Source organism: Acanthochromis polyacanthus, chromosome 21 (genome assembly GCF_021347895.1).
Source record: "Acanthochromis polyacanthus isolate Apoly-LR-REF ecotype Palm Island chromosome 21, KAUST_Apoly_ChrSc, whole genome shotgun sequence".
Lineage (NCBI taxonomy): Eukaryota > Metazoa > Chordata > Actinopteri > Pomacentridae > Acanthochromis > Acanthochromis polyacanthus.
The window spans coordinates 27,235,628-27,254,145 of NC_067133.1; the positions used below are offsets into that span (position 1 = coordinate 27,235,628).

The 18,518-nt window shown below is 40.3% G+C and overlaps 1 protein-coding gene across 5 annotated transcripts in view; it reads left to right on the forward strand.

The window, feature by feature from the left end:
- usp7 (ubiquitin specific peptidase 7 (herpes virus-associated)) overlaps positions 1–15,730 on the forward strand; it is a 28,117-nt gene extending 12,387 nt beyond the window's left edge. For 4 of the 5 annotated variants that reach the window (XM_022213594.2, XM_022213593.2, XM_051941090.1 and 1 more), the window contains exons 14-31: positions 945–1,089; positions 2,256–2,386; positions 3,592–3,726; positions 4,317–4,418; positions 4,832–4,937; positions 5,360–5,452; positions 5,596–5,663; positions 5,902–6,002; positions 6,867–7,020; positions 7,435–7,502; positions 8,253–8,361; positions 9,132–9,209; positions 9,336–9,436; positions 10,379–10,478; positions 11,008–11,127; positions 11,227–11,298; positions 11,766–11,856; positions 14,630–15,730. In XM_022213594.2, coding sequence (XP_022069286.1) covers positions 945–1,089; positions 2,256–2,386; positions 3,592–3,726; positions 4,317–4,418; positions 4,832–4,937; positions 5,360–5,452; positions 5,596–5,663; positions 5,902–6,002; positions 6,867–7,020; positions 7,435–7,502; positions 8,253–8,361; positions 9,132–9,209; positions 9,336–9,436; positions 10,379–10,478; positions 11,008–11,127; positions 11,227–11,298; positions 11,766–11,856; positions 14,630–14,736 — 1,881 coding nt within the window. In that variant the 3' untranslated portion in view covers positions 14,737–15,730. The remainder of the gene's footprint in view (positions 1–944; positions 1,090–2,255; positions 2,387–3,591; positions 3,727–4,316; positions 4,419–4,831; positions 4,938–5,359; positions 5,453–5,595; positions 5,664–5,901; positions 6,003–6,866; positions 7,021–7,434; positions 7,503–8,252; positions 8,362–9,131; positions 9,210–9,335; positions 9,437–10,378; positions 10,479–11,007; positions 11,128–11,226; positions 11,299–11,765; positions 11,857–14,629) is intronic. The other variant, XM_022213592.2, reaches the window with a different exon arrangement.
- The last annotated feature ends 2,788 nt before the right edge of the window (positions 15,731–18,518 follow it).

Below are 18,518 nucleotides of genomic sequence, written 5' to 3' on the forward strand. Positions count from 1 at the left end.
CTTCACTGGACATTAATAAAATCTTAAAATTATTCATTGTAGTAGAGTTTACTATGGTATCAGGATATCAAACCCCACAAAAGAAATGTTTATGCAGAATGCCACAAAGGTCTTTAAGGTAACAGCTAAAATTATGAGTATGCAGAAAACCTCAGTGTTTGAAAATGATTTCTAACTACAGCTGCATACATCAAGAGTCAAGATACAAAATAAGTACCTGCCACTTTTTAACTGATGAGGCTTTCCAAAAATATACAAAGATGGTAAAAACCCAGAGGATCTACCCACTCAGATTCACAGAGGAAATGCCTCATAGTTGACAAACAAGCTTCCTAACAGAAGGGTATAATACCACCTAATGTCAAAATAAGGAATGTTTAAAGACCAGTGCTCAGTTAGATATGTGGTAGGATAAATATTACTATGTCAGAAATGAGTCATCACAAATATCCAGTGTTAATCTCTGCAGAATGCATGTTACATTCTTTCAGCTTCAGAGTTCAGCCACTGTATGACCTGTTTATTGCTATAATAAATCTGTAAATCTCAAGAAGTGCTGTGTCACTCATTTAAGTACATACAACACCCTCGGCCAGTCCCACTCATCTAGGAAACTCCTGACTCTCATATACATGCATAGACTGTAATAATCCTCCTTTTATGCAGGGGACAATGGGAGGTTTATGAGTGTTATAACATACAATCAGGAAAGTCTTTTGTGGGCTTTTAGTAGAATTTAACCATTGTTAAATAATTGTATGCATTTGGGGTCGATTGAAAGCATTTTAAAATGATTTGACATAAATGGTTGTCTTAAGTGTTCTCTGGTTTTCTCTTTTTCTTTCTCTTCTCCCCTCTTTTCCTTGTCCTCCTGTGGCTTTCTCATCCCTGCCTTTGACCCCATCCTACCACCACCATCCCTCTTCATCCGTTTCTCTCCGCAGTGGTGTAAGTTTGATGATGATGTAGTGTCACGGTGCACCAAGGAGGAGGCCATAGAACACAACTATGGTGGACACGATGATGACCTCTCAGTCCGTCACTGCACCAACGCATACATGTTGGTCTACATTCGCGAGTCCAAGCTCAGTAAGTAACCTACTCCCTCCCTCTGCCTCATCATAAAAAAAACAAGTGGCCCCAGAGAAATCGTCCCATAAACACACGAAAGGTTCCTCTCAAACACCCCAGCTAATGTGCCATTAACCTTCAAGCGACCGACTGGGGTCATTTATGACCCCAGCCATATAATTATATTTGCCATTTTCATATCTTTTATCCGAAAAATGTTTCCTACCATGAATTTGTCAATCTACCTGTCCTACAGCTGCTCATAGTTTTTTGTAGAGATTGGCCAACTGGTGTGACAAGGATAATGGAAACTTGTCTGGGGTCACTTATGACCCCAGAAAGGTGTATAGGTTTTTCACTATTGTAGGCCTTAGTTTTGTTTATTTATTTTTATCTCTAATCGCTATATTTCAGTGCGTTGCAGTGCACTATAGCTGGTAGACCTACATTTTTAGCCACAGCTGCCCTGGGGCAGACTGACTGGCTGCCAATCCACTCCTACAACCCCTCTGACCACCACCAACATTACACAGCATACACATTCATACACCAGTGTAAGTGGCAGCACTGGAGGTAAGGTGGGTAAAGTGTCTTGCATTGGACCAAAGGTTCTGCCCCCTGAGCCACAGCCGCCCCTAATCTAAATACTTCTCTGCATGTTACATTGCACACATACAGACAAGATGTTTGTGCAGATTTTGTTTTTATGTACTTTTGATTTACTATTGAGGAAACAAAAGGAATAAAGTTTTAAAAGAAGTGGCAGACAAAGCGTGTCTAAATAAATGTTATTGCGTTCTTACAATGCATCATATTGTTCAGATGGTTTTACTTTAGCTCTGAGTCAAAAATGATTAAAATCCATGAATAATTACAGAAGGTTATTTTAGAATATCCATCTTAAAATGCAGTGGAGTGGAATAGGTAAGAAAGCACAAAAAGAGGCACTAAAGTAGACATTCCTGTGTAAAATATAGTGGAGTCATAAATGACCCCAGTTGGTCATTTTAGTCGCTAAAATAGCTTGGTCGCTTGAGGGTTAAATACAATACCATTTAGACAGTATGAGGGGTCAAAGAAAATTTAATTCCCCTTTCATACTTGTGTGATTATAATAAACTCAAATGTTGCTGTTTCACATTGTTTGCCATATAGTTCTCACTTTACCGATTTCTGTATCCCAGGTGAGGTGCTCCAGCCGATGACTGATGTGGACATCCCCCAACAGCTGGTGGAGCGTCTACAGGAGGAGAAGAGGGTGGAGGCACAGAAGAGGAAGGAACGCCAAGAGGCTCACCTCTACATGCAGGTTCAGGTAAGAACGCCAGAAAGTTTAAGTACTCTCAGAGACTTCAAAGAGAGTTACAGCTGCTTGTTGCAAATAATTAGTCTTTACAATAATGTGTTCATGAAAAACCTGTCAGCAATTACATTACGGTGCAGTAGGAACTATACCAGGAACATGAAACTTCTTGTTTTGTTGTTGTGCTTACAATGATAGATAGATACTTACTTTATTAATCCCAAAGGTAATTCAGAGTAGCACTGATAGTAGCTAACAGACTCTGAGCTTACATACTGTGGTGTATATGAAGTGAAAGGGTGCAATTTCAAACTGAGATGGGACTTCATATACGGTTTCATCGTTGGATGAAAACTACCATTTATCTGACCAGCAGATGATGGTATGAATATCTAGTATCAAAGCGCGTACCTTTTAAAATGAGCAGATATACGTAAGTTGTTACATGTAGGATATACGTAACTGCACTTACGTCATTTATATTGGCACATAGAGGATAGTCCAGGTCCTGGTTGACAAATAGCCAGTTACTTCTTTTCATAAGATGGAGTCAGTTCTTCTTTTGTCAGACTGAGTGCAACTTCTAAGCAGCAGGCAGAACTGAAGGCTGCAAATCACTGTGTGGTTGAGATGCAGAAAAGAGCAGCGAGTGATAAGGAAACAACTTGTTGAATACACAAGGTTTGCCTTGTTCAGAGATGTTTATTGCATTGACTTTATTGCTTAGTCAAGTATTAAGTCAGCACAAAGGTTCATTTCTCTCATTCTCTTTCCTCTGAAGAGGTGATAAGAGTAACATTTATATGCTAGGGTGAGGATTTGTAAAACCCCACTGTGCATTTTGCCAGTAGGCCACCAGAATAGATTTTCTATTTAAGCAATCTCTGCAGTGGAACTCCTTCCAAACAAAATGCACTCTGTAGTAGTTGTTTCGGATATGACAAAACATTCTGCTAAGATAAAAGTACTTGGTTGGTAACCTACAGCTAATGTCTGTTTGATTAAAGCTGTCAATATAAAGACATTCCTTTTGCTGTTTTGATGTGTGACATGCCGAAATACATGCAGCAATAGGTACTTCAGGCCGTTGGAGCAAATGTCAGACTATTGTTCTGTGTTTTCCCCTGATGCTTTTTGTTCTCTTTTTGTATTGTTTTAGTTCTTTGTCTAGTTTCCCTGTCAGTCGCTAAGATTGTTCTTCTTCCTTCTCGACATAGATGGTGACAGAGGACCAGTTCTGTGGTCATCAGGGCAACGACATGTATGACGAAGAGAAGGTGAAATATACAGTCTTCAAGGTCCTGAAGAGCTCCACGCTGCAGGAGTTTGTCCAGAATCTCTCCCAGACCATGGTGAGAGACTCAATAATGTGTGTGTGATGAGGACAATTTGAAGGATGTGTGCTGAGAATTCCAGATTAACCAAGCTGTAGTATAAGTCCGCTGATTATTGTCTGTTGCTTGAAATTTTTGAAATCTAAATATATTTTTAGAAGGAATTTCAGTTCAGATTTGATTTAAAAAATTCAGTCGCCTATGCCCATTTAGGTGGCTCACTGAACTTGTTGAAGTAACCAGCATAAAGCAGATTTAAGTTTTCTTGAGAGTAAATTATCTTTAGCCACAAGGAAGTGATCTTGAGCAAGAGTAGGCTTGTTGACTTTCCTGTTTGCCTGCCATGTTTAATCTAGACTGCCAGTCTACAATACACACACCTTTACTCTACCACTGATCATTAAGAAATTGAGGAGTGCCTACCTCAGTGGCTTCAAATTTGGACTAATGAGTAAATAACAGTAGAAATGTTTTGCATCAGAGATTTGTGCCTGGTTTGCCTTTTCCTCATCCTGTTGCTGCTCCCACATTTTTGTGATTATTTTTTAAGTGCAAATTAAATCTGAAAATGAAGAATTTTTAGAAACTCACATGTTGATGTGCTGCAGGGTTTCCCACAGGACCAGATGAGGCTGTGGCCCATGCAGGCCCGTAGCAACGGAACTAAGCGACCCGCCATGCTAGACTACGAGGCCGATTGCAACAAGTCGGTGAGTGTTTGTGCCCTGGAGACCTGTTTGTGGGTGTGTAACCTGTGCCGATATTTTGGTGTTCAAGTTGTTCCCTGTCAGGTGACAAACATAACTCTGTATCTCATTATGGTGTTCATAGTACTCGTTTTGGAAATGAAAGTGCATTCATTGAAATATGTAATAATGCTGCCACTGTTACAAAACATGTAAGATGAGCGTAGTGTTTTCTGAAATGAATCCTCTCTTCCAGTAGTTGTGCATTTATCCCTTAGCAGTGCATCAGCCCCTTAGCATACATGTATTACTCATAAATACATGTTGGACACTAATCTGTACATATGTGCCACTCTTGTAAAATGATACTGTTGTACACCGAAGTTCTTGGTATCATTACAAAACCATTTAAATGCTTGTACATGTTTCTGTTTCAGATGATTGACTTGAGTGACAATGAGAACCCCTGGACAATATTTCTAGAGACAGTGGATCCAGAAATGGCAGCCAGTGGGGCCACGTTACCCAAGTTCGACAAAGACCGTAAGTTCTTCACGTCGGCACTCATTCAGTTTGGTGTCAATCTCAGCAGTGCCTCATACATTTAGTTGATTTCCTGCCTGAGCAGTATTTTTTCTCGAACACCTGTTCTCAAGGTGTCAGAGTTTTTCAGTCCAATTTGTGAGTTGCATTTAGTTTGTGTTGGCACAGTGCAACTTGAAATACAAGAAATGCTGCTTCGTCTGTTGTGATTACTGGCCTGATACTTCCCTCATGGTGGGAAAAAGTGATGGAATGCAACAACAGTAGTTTGGGATTTTGTGTCACGTCATAGCCGCATAATTTTAGCTTCCTTTCTGTGTTTTATTGTTTTCAATATTAATTGTATTTCTACCACATCTCACAATACTGTCACTTTTTGGTGATGCCTGCTGTGTCTTTAATGATTTTCTCTCTGTCTTTAGATGATGTCATGTTGTTCTTGAAGATGTATGACCCCAAAACCAGAAGCTTAAATTATTGTGGACATATCTACACACCTATATCCTGCAAAATAAGTAAGTAGAGGCAACATTGAGTTCTGTATTAAGCTTAACCCATTGACTTTACGCAAGATAAAACCTCATGAAGTTTCTCTCTGCAGTGAAATACTTTAAATTTCAAGATTAAATGATTTCTCTGTTCTTCTCTTTGTAACCAGGAGACCTGCTGCCAGTCATGTGCGAGAGAGCAGGTTTTCAGCAGGAAACTAGCCTTATCCTCTATGAGGTGATCTATTTATGTGTCACTCAACTTGCTGGCACATTCCTCTCTTTTCTCACTTGCTCCTTCACACTCTCAATTTCTTCTAATCTGGTAGACAAGCTTTGTCTCTCAAACTCTCCTGTGCACACTTTCATATGCAGCATCACTTTCCCCCCCTCTCACACCCTGTTGTTCACGTATACTTCATCAAATGTTCTTACTATTACTGACTACATTTCCCTCGGTGCTTTGTGTGTTACAGGAAGTAAAGCCCAATCTAACAGAGCGGATACAGGACTATGATGTCTCTCTGGACAAGGCCCTGGATGAGCTCATGGACGGGGACATCATTGTCTTCCAGAAGTAAGTGTTTGTGCATTCACTTCACTATGAGCAGTGTGAGATCATTTGTATCACAGTATGTTTCAGGGTAGTAGTAATATTTCACTTTAGTAGGATCAAATACATAGATAATGTGGACTTTTGTCTTGAAGTTGAAGGCTTATATGACCGTCTTTTTGGAGAAAGGAAAGGAAGCATATGCTCACAGTTTTTCATTTCCTGTCCATCATTTTTCTAGTGGTAACATCTGTACAGGTTAATGTGCAGTGAGTTTCCTTGATGTTTGGTTTGAAAATAACTTGTTTTAAAGAAGGACAAACATCTCATAGGACAAGCATCTTTCTCTATGTGTCATTTAGGCTAGTTACCCTGCCATGTTAAATGTCCTTAATATAACTCATACAAACCAATATATCACGGCTCTACACAGTTGAAACAGCAGAGAGACATTCAGACTAGGACTTAAATGTCTCTGGACACTTTGATATTTCTGATGAAATACAGAGAAACAACAAAGAGAAAGGACTGGAGGGGGGATTACGAGAAGTGTGTGTGTGTGTGTGCTGTGCACATTTGGAGGAAGATCTAGGTTAGAAATGTTCTCCGTACAGCTGAAGAGCTGTTCATTTTAAATATTTTGACGATGACATTCAGTGCTTCCTGAGTCGCTTTGTAGCTGCTGCTTGTGTCTCCCAACTTGCCTCGACCTACTTCTGTTCTGCTCCCTCTGTCCTTCACCTTCATCACTCCTACTACCTTTTCTTCCATTTGTCTTACTCACAACTATCTCTGTTCTTCCTTCTCATCGTCTTTTCTCTCCTTTGCTGTCAACACTGCACATTTTGTACTGTAAATTATATTTTCCACCTACCTCCATCAATGCAGGGACGACCCAGAGAATGACAGCAGCGAGCTGCCTACAGCCAAGGACTATTTTCGGGATCTCTACCACCGGGTGGATGTCATTTTCTGTGACAAGACCATCCACAACGACCCCGGCTTCGTGGTCACGCTCTCTAACCGCATGAACTATTTTCAGGTACAATTTTTTGGAACACTGACTAATTATTTGAAGTTTTAGGAAAGAAAATAACAGTGGGATTTCAATGTGTTTGCATCAGCTCAGGTAAAAGGAATAAAAGAAACTGAACTTTCAAACCTAGCCTAATATTTTGGAAATTATTCTTTCATTTAAACTTACACTGATATTAAGCCAAAACAGGGAAGTATCTGGAGAGTAGTTTTGCTAAAAATGTGGGATTTTGGCTCTACATTTCAGATGCATTCATAGAGTAAATATCTTTCAAAAAGATGCTCGAATGTGCCAAGTTCTCACCTTGACGTATCATGAATCTTGTATCTAGATGCCTTTTCTCCCCTGTTGACATTTCACTGAATCCTAAACAGTCCTGTGGTGTTGCCGCTTCTGATGTTCGTGTCGTCTGTTTGTCAGGTGGCCAAGACAGTAGCGCAGAGGTTGAACACAGATCCCATGCTGCTGCAGTTCTTCAAGTCACAGGGGTAGGAGGCTTGTCTCATCAACACACACAAACACACAATAAGTGCATGATGTATGACTGTAATAACACTATTAACAAATAATAGTCACCATCTTTTGTAGCTGCTGTGCTCACTGTAAGTCAAGAATGGATAAAATATGTTTTGAGCACATTCAGTACAACGAAACTTTGCTAAAAATGAAGCAAAATACAAGGATGGGAAACACGTAATTGAGTAACTATACTGTGTTTTAAACAGGAATCCACTGTGATGTTGTGATTTTCTTTGACAGACTTCATGATGCTAAAGATGATTTATGGTGTAATAAATATGACAATGTTTTTTAAGCCTGAATTTTTATTGTATTTACAAATACCTAAAATATTGTCTTCTTGGCTTGTAGAGAGAAATACATTTATACAATGTGTTGTAATTTTCATGGCTTGTCAGGTTTGATTACTTGCGGTTGTTAGTAGAAATGTTGCGTAACCTGTCCCCCCCACCTGTCTTTGTTGTTTTCCTCTTACTCCTCCCTCTCTGACTCCTTCTTCTCCTCTCTCCTTTCCTCTTTGCCTCTACACCCCTCTAAATCTCCTTGTCTTACCCTGCTGTTCACCTCCCTCTCCTCCTGTTCTCCTCTTATCCACTTGTCTGTTTTCTTTCCTCCTCTTTCACATCTTTTTGTTATCTCCTTTTCTGTTTGTTTTCTCTTTCCATCCTGCTCCCCTCCCCTTTGTTGTCCTCCCCCCTGCCTGGTGGTGTGGTGGCCAGGTACAGGGACGGTCCAGGGAATCCTCTCAGACACAACTATGAGGGAACGCTGCGGGACCTGCTGCAATTCTTCAAGCCTCGGCAGCCCAAGAAACTCTACTACCAGCAGGTAGGGATGGCTTGCCAGCTGTAGCCTTCTCAAGAGTTTTGAGTTTGTTTTCTTTCCCACATGCCCAAAGTTTTGACAGAGAGTAGTAGTTTGAACAAGACAGCTGCTGCCAGCCCAAAGGAGAGCTTAGTGTCTCGAGCAGCTCATGTAATGTTTGCTTTTCTCATTTTGTTTTCCACTCTTTCACGTGTTGCTCATCATCTTTATTTTCTGTAGTCTCATTGTTTACCTTTCAGTTGTTTTGAATTCATATCAGATTATTCTTTTTGTGTTCTGCTTTGTTATTGTTCTTGTGGGGGTTTTTTTCCTAAACTATTTTAGGTCATATGATGGCATGACATCGGATAGGGAAAAAGTGGGCCTTGCTAAAAATGTCGGTTGTGACCTTTTGAAACAATAACTCATACTGAGATGTAGGAGCTATACTGTTGTCATATTCCTCCATTGAGGAGTTTTCTCTCACCAGTCCAGCTGCTCTTCATGATGTGGTTTAGTTTGCTGTAGATGGTCCATGCTGTGCAAAAAAACACAAGAAACCATAGCTAGCTTTGCAGCATGGCTTTCTTACTACAGATATTCCCATATAAGAAAGATACAACATTCCAAAGAAGACCGGCCGTGCACTTAATATCTTCTGTTACAATATTATTTTCTTAATAAATCTGTTGGTATGTCCAGCCTCATAGTTGGTTTAAGGTATTTGTCTGTAGTTAAACCTACAAGAATTATGAAGCAGTATCTCATTTTCTCTCTCTGCTGTGTGTCCACAGTTAAAGATGAAGATTACAGACTTTGAGAACAGGAGGAGTTTTAAATCCATATGGCTCAACAGCCAGTTCAGAGAGGAGGTAACAACCACACACACACACACACACACACTCTCACACACTGACATTTTGGCGGTATAAGGTGGAGTATTTCATGTCTGCACATTCAAAGTGAAATGTTGAACTGTGCACATATGTTTGTTGCAGGAGATCACCCTCTACCCTGACAAGCATGGCTGTGTGCGGGACCTTTTGGAAGAATGTAAAAAAGCAGTGGAGCTGTCTGAAAAAGGCTCTGAGAAGCTCAGGTATCCACCCAGCCCGAGCATGCGTGTGTGTATGTTGTCATGTTTGATGTGTGTTAGAGAAATACTGCTGACATGCCTCCTGTCAAAGCTTACAATCAAAGCTTTTTGCATACCAACTCTGATTTCATTGCCGCCACGGCTCCCTGTAGTGACAGATGTCCAAACTTATGGAAAATTAGCATACAGTGGCATATGGTATATCAACCTCAAAGAAAATTTACCCCAAACATTGTCATTCAGTTTCAATCAAAGGCGAGCATGCCGGTTTTGTTGCTGCTACAGCCCAACTTCTAAATGACAGATATGCATTTTCTCGCATGAACGTGTGTTTACATGTGAAAATAACTGTCGCATTGAAGCCAACTGCTGGGCTGGTTGTCTAATCCTAGAGTATTTGAAATCACTTTTTCCTTGTAGTTTTTCACTGAACTCAGCCCAGAGTTCACCTGACTCTTTGATCGTTAAGTTGTAATTTTTTTCCTACATCAAGGGCCACATTCTCCTCAGCGTGTCTTGGGTACAGGACCAGTTCAGACAATGCAATCATGTCTGAATTTTGGAAGAATTTTTTGGGGGATATTTTACAGTTAATCTAATCTTACCCATATGCAAAATGTGATTCAGGACATGGAGGCATTTTTAGAGAAAATATGCATGTTTTTAATTAAAAAATGGTACTGGTTACTTGGGCTATTTCTCCTGTTCATACCCTCACAGCGACTCAAATCTCAGGCAGCAACCACAGCCTCATCTAATTTTTTATTTTTTATTTTATTTTGATGGCACTGGGATTTTTATGTCAGCCTCCAATTATCATTTTTGAATAATTCCTGTGTTATCCCCGGTGTAATGGGATTTCTTTATGTTCTGAAAGTCAGTTTTGATGTGTTTGAAAAGCTACAGCAGAGTATTAATCCTTTCTCTCTGTCTCTCGCACTGCAGGCTGTTAGAGATAGTAAGCTATAAAATCATTGGGGTTCACCAGGAGGACGAGCTGCTAGAATGTTTATCTCCTGCTGCCAGCCGCACCTTCAGAATAGAGGTAAGTGTGTATGCGAGGTGCTCCTGGTACAATTGTTTATAGTCTCGCCTTTCTTTTTAGTTTATTTTTAGCCGTTTCACTACTCTTGTCACTTCACTTAACAAGTGACTCTGTTTTTTTGACAATATCTACTGAGTTTGTTCTCTGTGCTCGGCCACTTTGGCAGCTGTTATTTCCAGGAATGTTACTTCTTCAAAATTTTCTGACTCGCTTGTTTATGATTAAACCCAAAACTGAAGCACTGGCCTCTTCTGGCTAAAAGTTTTTAATCATAACAATATCATGAGGGCTGTCTGGTTGTATCGGCTACACCCATCTCAACAGGATGGTGGAAAATTGTACCATCAGAAGCCAGCAAAAACACAGTTTGCTTAAGTTTCTCCCTCAAAGTGACAGGTCAATTTTGAGCTAACTGCGCACTGGTTACTTATTTCACATACCATAACCAGTGAGTAAACTGGTCTAACTGTAGAATCTGATGAGGCTCCATTCTCCCCTCTCACTCTTCTCATTTCCGTCCCTCGTTCAGGAGATTCCTTTGGACCAGGTGGACTTGGACAAGGACAGTGAAATGCTAATTCCAGTCGCTCACTTCCACAAGGAAGTCTTTGGCACCTTTGGGATTCCCTTCTTGCTCAAGATCAGACAGGTATGTTTGTGTATACATAAGTTAAAGTCTAACGACAAGAGGTTTATGTTTGGTAGTTCTCTCCTTTGATTAACTACCATGTCCAACTCCCATCCGCAGGGCGAGTCATTTCGAGAGGTGATGAGAAGGATCCAGACCATGCTGGACATCCAAGAGAAAGAATTTGAGAAGGTACAACATGATGCTTTATTTGCTATCATACTGAAAGCCTTGTGTGCAAGTCTTGAAACTCAGCAGCTATCTTGGTAACACTGCTGGCTGTTTCTACAGGTTACGTCTAAAGGAATGGTTTTGTTGGTCACTGGGACAGAAAAGCTGCATGTATCGAATCCCAAGTCAAATATGACTAAAAAGTTTTAGACTTTTACCCCAAAATTTGGTGTAAAAAGAATTTTGCCCTGCAGGCAATGGAGTGCAACAGCATGATTTATGATGTTATAAAACTGATAATTGGCCTTTTTGGCTGTTTTTGTTGGGCTTTTTCTCACATAGATTTTTGTTCATGATTCTTTAAGTGGTGAGTCCCTTGATTACAGTCAGTATGAAGAAAGTATTCTCATCCTGACACTTGAAATGGAGTTTAATTTAATGTTGTACACAGAATTAACTGTTAGGAGTGTGTCTTTGTGTGTTCCCAGTTCAAGTTTGCGATTGTGATGATGGGCCGGCATCAGTACATCACTGAAGATGAGTACGAGGTCAACCTGAAGGACTTTGAACCACAGCCAGGTATTTACTGCCACTGGTGCTATTAGGAGGGCTGCTAATGTAGCTTTCATTGTTACTGAGATTATGCTAATGGTAGAAATCTTAGGAGAGCAACAGGTTGTAACCCAACTCATAAATAAAACAAAAGAAGGCAAACGCACCGTAAGGATGCAGATTGCTCTTTGAGTGTGGTGACCCTCGCTTTTCATTCGGAGTTAATTAACCACTTAAAAACACCTATCACATTTTGGGTTTTTTCCCTTTCTTCTGTATGTTTTATAGCTTAATTTTACATCATCGTGCCATAGGAAGTTCTTCCTACTCTTTCTGAAATGCCTCGTTTTATGTCCAGGTTTTCCTTCGGTTACTTAAAATACTAATTCCAGTGCCAGAAAACAGTCAGTAATTTTGAAGGCTTCTTGAATGCCTAAACACTGCACATCGATTACACCACCCCGACACAATTAGATACAACGCTGGACAAAGGTTACAGCAGCAATGATTTCATCTTTGAGTGCAGCCATTACAAGGGGTAACAGTAGAAATATGCAACTACGGACACATGCTTGCATGTGTTTGACTGGCCTTTGCAGCACCTTACATGATGACATGGCTTCATAGTCAGGTGAAAGTTGAACTAAACTCAGTCTTTTTACCTTTTTTTCTGCTGCAGCCCTTTGTGTTCTCTCAAAACTTAGTTCAAATGACAGGGTGAGCTGTTTTTGTTCAGACTTAACGTACCCTAATCTTGGTTTTGTCTGTAATGCACAGAGGCCATCATACTTAAAAAAAAAAAAAAAAAGCTTGACTCATCTGAAATGTATAAACTGTGTTAGATTTACTGTTCCTAAAAATGCTTTCCTTAATATCATAGTGAGTTCTTTGAGGTACTTTTGTGTAACTTTCCTTTTGATGTCGAGCAGATTCTCAGGCAACACTAATGTATTTTAGAACAGCAGTAACAAGAAATGATCTGCATTCAGATGAGGGTTGTAGCAAAGTTTCATAAATAATCTGTGTCGCATGCAGGATTATGGGCATTGAGCATGCAGGTGCTGATGAACAGGGCTACAGACTGCCACCAAAACAATCGACAACCATTTCATGTGTGTGCGAGTTAAATGAAAGCTTTTCCAGTGTTCCAAAGATGAAGCAGTCTATAGCTTATTATTTTAAAAACAAAATCAGGAGATTCAGAAGGCTGCTGTTGAAAGAGAGTTCTGATTCAGACGTACCTGATAAAGACTATGGGGGGGGAAAAATCCCTTTTCAGTCACAGTGGATGATGCAGCATTAAAATTCCACGAATATTAACAGCGAATAAATGAACACAATCGACTGTGTTATTGACATTTAAGATGCTCATCGGAACCCATGTAGATAACATCACTTGGTTTCTGCTTGGGTAAACCTGATATTAGAATGTGTTATTTCACTCTTTCCCACCTAATTTTGGGTCACGCGCCTTTCTGTGTGTCCTTCAGTAATTTAAGTGGTGAGCTACTGCAGCCACCTAGCTAACTGGGTGTTGAGGGTGCGACAGGCTGGGAAAGTTGGTGGCAACAGTGCTACAAGTGGACAGATTAGTCTGGAGCCTCGTTTAATTACGAAGCAGAGGGCTGGTTGCTTGGTTGTAGAAAATTGATGGAAATGGAAAAGAAGAGCAGCAGAGAGGTAAGACCAGAGAGTTACTTAACGCCACTACAGCTGCTTGACAGCAAGGTTAGGAACACCTAACCTCATCCATCCATTCTCTATACACCGCTTAATCCTCTTCAGGGCCACGGGGGGGCTGGAGTCTATCCCAGCTGACTTAGGGTGAATGCAGGAGACAACCTGGACAGGCCACCAGTCTATCGCAGGGCTACATGTAGAGTCAAACAGTCACACCTACAGATGATTTAGAGTTGCCAATTAACCTCAGCATGTTTTTGGACTGTGGGAGGAAGCCGGAGTGCCCGGAGAAAACCCACGCATGCACAGGGAGAACATGCAAACTCAATGCAGAAAGATCCCTGGAAGGCCAGAACGTGAGCTGCAAGGCGACAGTCCTAACCACCAACCCACTGTAGCTTCATTAGTATCAGAATTAACCACTGGTGTTTAAGGCAGATATGTTTGTTTTCTTGTGGAAAACAGTCATATAATAGTAGTGTGATCACACGGGGAACAAACGTAGTGACACTGAAAGGGAACCTTTATCTGCGTTCTAATTTCCAAAAGATAATTTATTAATCCCGAGGGAACTTCAAGTATTCAACAGCTTGCATAAACTAAAAATATATAAATAAATAAAACAGACATATTAGTAACCAGATTAACATTAAAGGCTAGTGTATACTTTTTAAAAAATTTGCTCTACAATACTATAAATAAAACACTTCTAATTTTGAAATCTATAGAAATACTAAATGTATTAAAAGTCAATATGCAGTATTTGCACATTTCAAGGCACAGGGATTTAAAGTGGTTTCGACAGGTAGTAAGAAAACAATTGTAGTGAACTACATAAGGTGGATAGACATTTCCAATCACATTGGATCAGTCCTAATGGGATCATGACTGCAAAAGTCTCAGCTTCAGGGACCATAAAATGCCAGAGTGTTATACTGGGTGTAAACTTATCAGAGGTTCTGTGTTTAATAGTGTAGCCTGACACAGCCGTGCTGCCACTGCTACTGTTTATAAGGTTAATGTAACTCCACGACTGTTATCACTCCTGCTCTTAATTAGACATTCATATTGGCAGCAGGAGACGAGTCTAATGACCTGTTTGGCGTTGTCTCCACCGCAGGTAACATGTCCCACCCGCGCCCCTGGCTAGGGTTGGATCATTTCAACAAAGCTCCAAAGAGAGGTCGCTACACCTACCTGGAGAAAGCAATCAAGATCCACAACTAAAGCAGCCCGCCCTTCCTCTTTGTCCTCCTCCTCTCCTGCTCCGCCTTCCTCCCTACCTACTTTAACAAACCATAACCACAGACTGTAACCAACCGTGCGTGTGTGTGTACGTGTGTTTATGTGTGAGAGACTGAGTGTGTGCTTGTATGTGCGAGTGTGTATTCATCACTTTTAACACCCCGCCTGGACACCTCTACAGCTCTACACCGGCACTATGTCTTCAGTGATACGGATCTTGCTGCAGCTGACGGATTATTCTTCAACCACAAAATAAACTGCACCAACCACCTCCTGACTGTTTATTTTGTTGTATTTTTTTTTCTAATGGTCTCCCTCTACATTTGAGGTTGATCAGTTGTTGTTTTTCTTTTTTTTTTTCTGGCTTCTCTACCTGTTGACTGCCTGCTTTTTGTTGCCTGTCTGGAAGTGGGAGAAATTAATTCGGATTTTAACATAAAAGCAGTGAAGGGAGGAGAAGAATTGGGACAGAGAATAAATATAAGTATATATAGATATATACACACACACACACACACATGGGTGTATATTTTATATATATAATATATAAAGTTCAAGACATATTTTTTTCCTTTCCGACTTCACTCGCCAGTTTTTTGTCGTTCAGATTTTTGGAGGGGTTTTAAATAAAGCGTCGTTTGAAGAGGCGTCATGCTGCTGTGTGCGGAGTTTGATGGAAGGATGTGGGCGAGGACTTAGCTGACAGAAAAAAGAGGGAGAGGGGCTGACATACCGCAAGCTGGCATCCACCCTGAGGCTCACTAGTTGCCCCGTTGAAGTTCTTTATATTTTCTGCTCCCATCCTATAGTGCAACAAAAACCAGTATTTCCAAGTTTACACACAATTCTTTCTCACTTAGTTTGTTTGGAGGAAAAAGTAATGAATTTTTTTTGTCTCTTTCTGCAGATCTTGTATAATAAAATAAAAAAAAGTCTGCAAAACAGCATCTGTTTAAAAATAAATGGGGAAAAATAAGGAGATTTGTCTGTATTTCATCTTGAAGGCTGGCACTTAATGGTTTCTCAGGACTGGCAAATGTACAGTTTGGTTGCTTATTGATTTTTCAAGGAACACACAAACACACACACACATGCACGAACATCACCCCCCTTGACTTTCTCTTCCTTTTTTTGTTTTTTTTTGGGGGGGGGGATTGTTGTGTTTCTCAGTCATTCCTCCTCTAAACACAAACCCACACACAGGCTTCATCTTCTCCCTCCCATCTCCTCTGTTGATCCAAACTGTCGCCTCCAGGTGGTTGGGAGCAGTAATTGCGCTGTGCTTGGTAGGGAGCTGCAGACCCTTAGAGCCCCGCCGGTTTGAGGATTGTGTAGAGACAAAACCAGCATTGTAAGAAACACTTTAAGCCCTCTGAATTTATTTTTCTTCTGTTCATTTATTTTAAAGCACAGATGGAATGCTCCCCTAATAGCGCATAGCTGGCTCTGTAAAGACAACATTTAAGAATTGTATATTTAAAATTATGAACGTGTAAAATTTAAGAGAAACACACGCCTTTGTTGTTGGGTACAGAAGGAGCCAGATGTTCATATTTCTTGTGTGTAGGTTTCTTTTTTTCCCCCTTTTTTTTGCGTTCCTGATGTACCATTGACATTTTTTTTTTTGTTCTGTTACATTTGGATTGTTGTTTCTTTTCAAAACTAACTGCATCGGTTTGTCTTGTAAAAAAAGTGCAGTACAAAGATGACCTGCAGAATCACACCTTAATTTGATCTTTTCCAGTTTAAAATCCTCAGTGTAGCAGCAGTGTACGACAACTATTCCTGTATATTGCCTTTTTGCTGGAAAATGTATGTTGAATAAAATTTTCTATAAAAACAAACACAACTCTGCAACTTGTCAATGTCAGTGTTGGAAACACTGGTGAAACAACACTTTGACATTTCACTCTAATGTCATTTTGCTAAGTTTTAGATTATGGTCAGTTAGTTTGAAAACAATCTTCTGATCCTGAGCAACATAATTAAAAAAAATCTGTCTATCTGCATCTTTAAAGCTCACTCATTTATCTAGTATATATTTCAATTTCATTGATTCCAAACAACGAGGTATAAACACTGCTCAGGAATTATGTGGCTGAAGTGTTGATACTTTTAGACTCTAATGAAACAATCTTCATTTCAAACTGGAAAATGCCCATTGTGCCAAACTGAACCTGAATAAGCGGCTATAAAGCCCACAAAACCATCTCAAAGCACCTGCATGTTCTTCTGAAGCACCGCTGACAACATTTCAAAGAAGTTTAAATTCTTTAGGATGATAGCCAACCTCCCTGGAGGTTGGCTATCATCAAGACGAAAACTGACGCCAGATTTAAACTGCCCCAAATGGACAAATGTCCAAACAAACATTTCTACGATTCAAGACGAAAACACGAAGAAGTAATAAACTGCCTGTCCAAAACAAAGTCGCCATTTAGATTTAACAAAACAAATAGGTAAGCACCTACCATTGGATAATTACTACAGTGATGAATATGTTTCAGCTGCAACAACTTCTTTAACCCTATAGCTGATGCAGTGAGGAGCTTCTCATTTCTTCAACAACCATGTCAGAAGACATATCCTGTGGTCATGGAAAGGATGTTAATCTGTCTCAGAAGGGTCAGATTATCAGTCTGCATCAAGCAAAGAAAACAACTAAAGAGATTTCTGAAACTACTAAGGCCTTGCTAAGAACAGTCCAACACATTATTAAAACCTGAAGGATAGTGGAGAACCATCATTTTTGACGAACAAATGTGGTCGGAACAAACTCTTAGATGATCGTAGGAAATCAACACTCACGGCTATGATTAATAGTGAAAGTAAGAACATTTCCACACACAATGCAAAGGGAACTCATAGGATTGGGAGTAAACAGCTGTAGCTCTAAGAAAAACTTTGATCAGTGAGAATAATTGGAAAAAAAGGCTGCAGTTTGCTATGCAGCATAAAGATTGGACTCTGGAGCAATGGAAGAAGGAATGAAACGAGTCCAGATTTACCCTGTTCCAGAGTGATGGGGGCATCAGGGTAAGAAGAGAGGCAGATGAAGTGATGAACTCATCATGGCTAGTGCCTACCAGCCTGTGGGGGTTAGAGTTATGATCTGGGGTTGGTCAGGTTCAGCAACGTTATGTTCCCAAAGAATGAGGTCAGCTGATACCTGAAGATACTGAATGAGCAGGTCTTTACATCAGTGGAGTTTTTCTTCCCTGATGTTCATGGACATGTTCCAAGATGCTGATGCCAGGATTCATGGGGCTCACATTGAGAATGAGTGGATCAGGGAGCATGAGATGGATTGTCCTCCATAGAGCCCAGACCTCAGCCCCACTGAGAATCTTTGAGATGTTCTGGAGAAAACTTTGTCTGACTCTCTCATCATCAATATAAGGTCTTGGTAGAAAATGAATGCAACTCTGGACAGAAATAAATGCTGTGACATTGCAGAAGCTTATCAAAACGGTTCCACAGTGAATGTGTGTCGTTCTCAGAGCCAAAGGCAGTCCAATGAAATATTAGAATGTGACTTTTTTTGGAAGGGCAGTGTATGACTCTTTTTTAAGTGTTACCTTCACATTCTCGATCCTGGTGGGGAAGTTCTATTAGATCGAAGCGTTGCCTTTGAAGAGAACGCTTTAAATGCAGACTTAAATTTCTTATTTGCAGGCTGAAAGTGTGCAGATTTTTTTCTGCTCTGTAGTCTGTCTGGTGGAAAAGAAATAAAAGATTATCTCCAAGTTTAAGGGACAACCGGT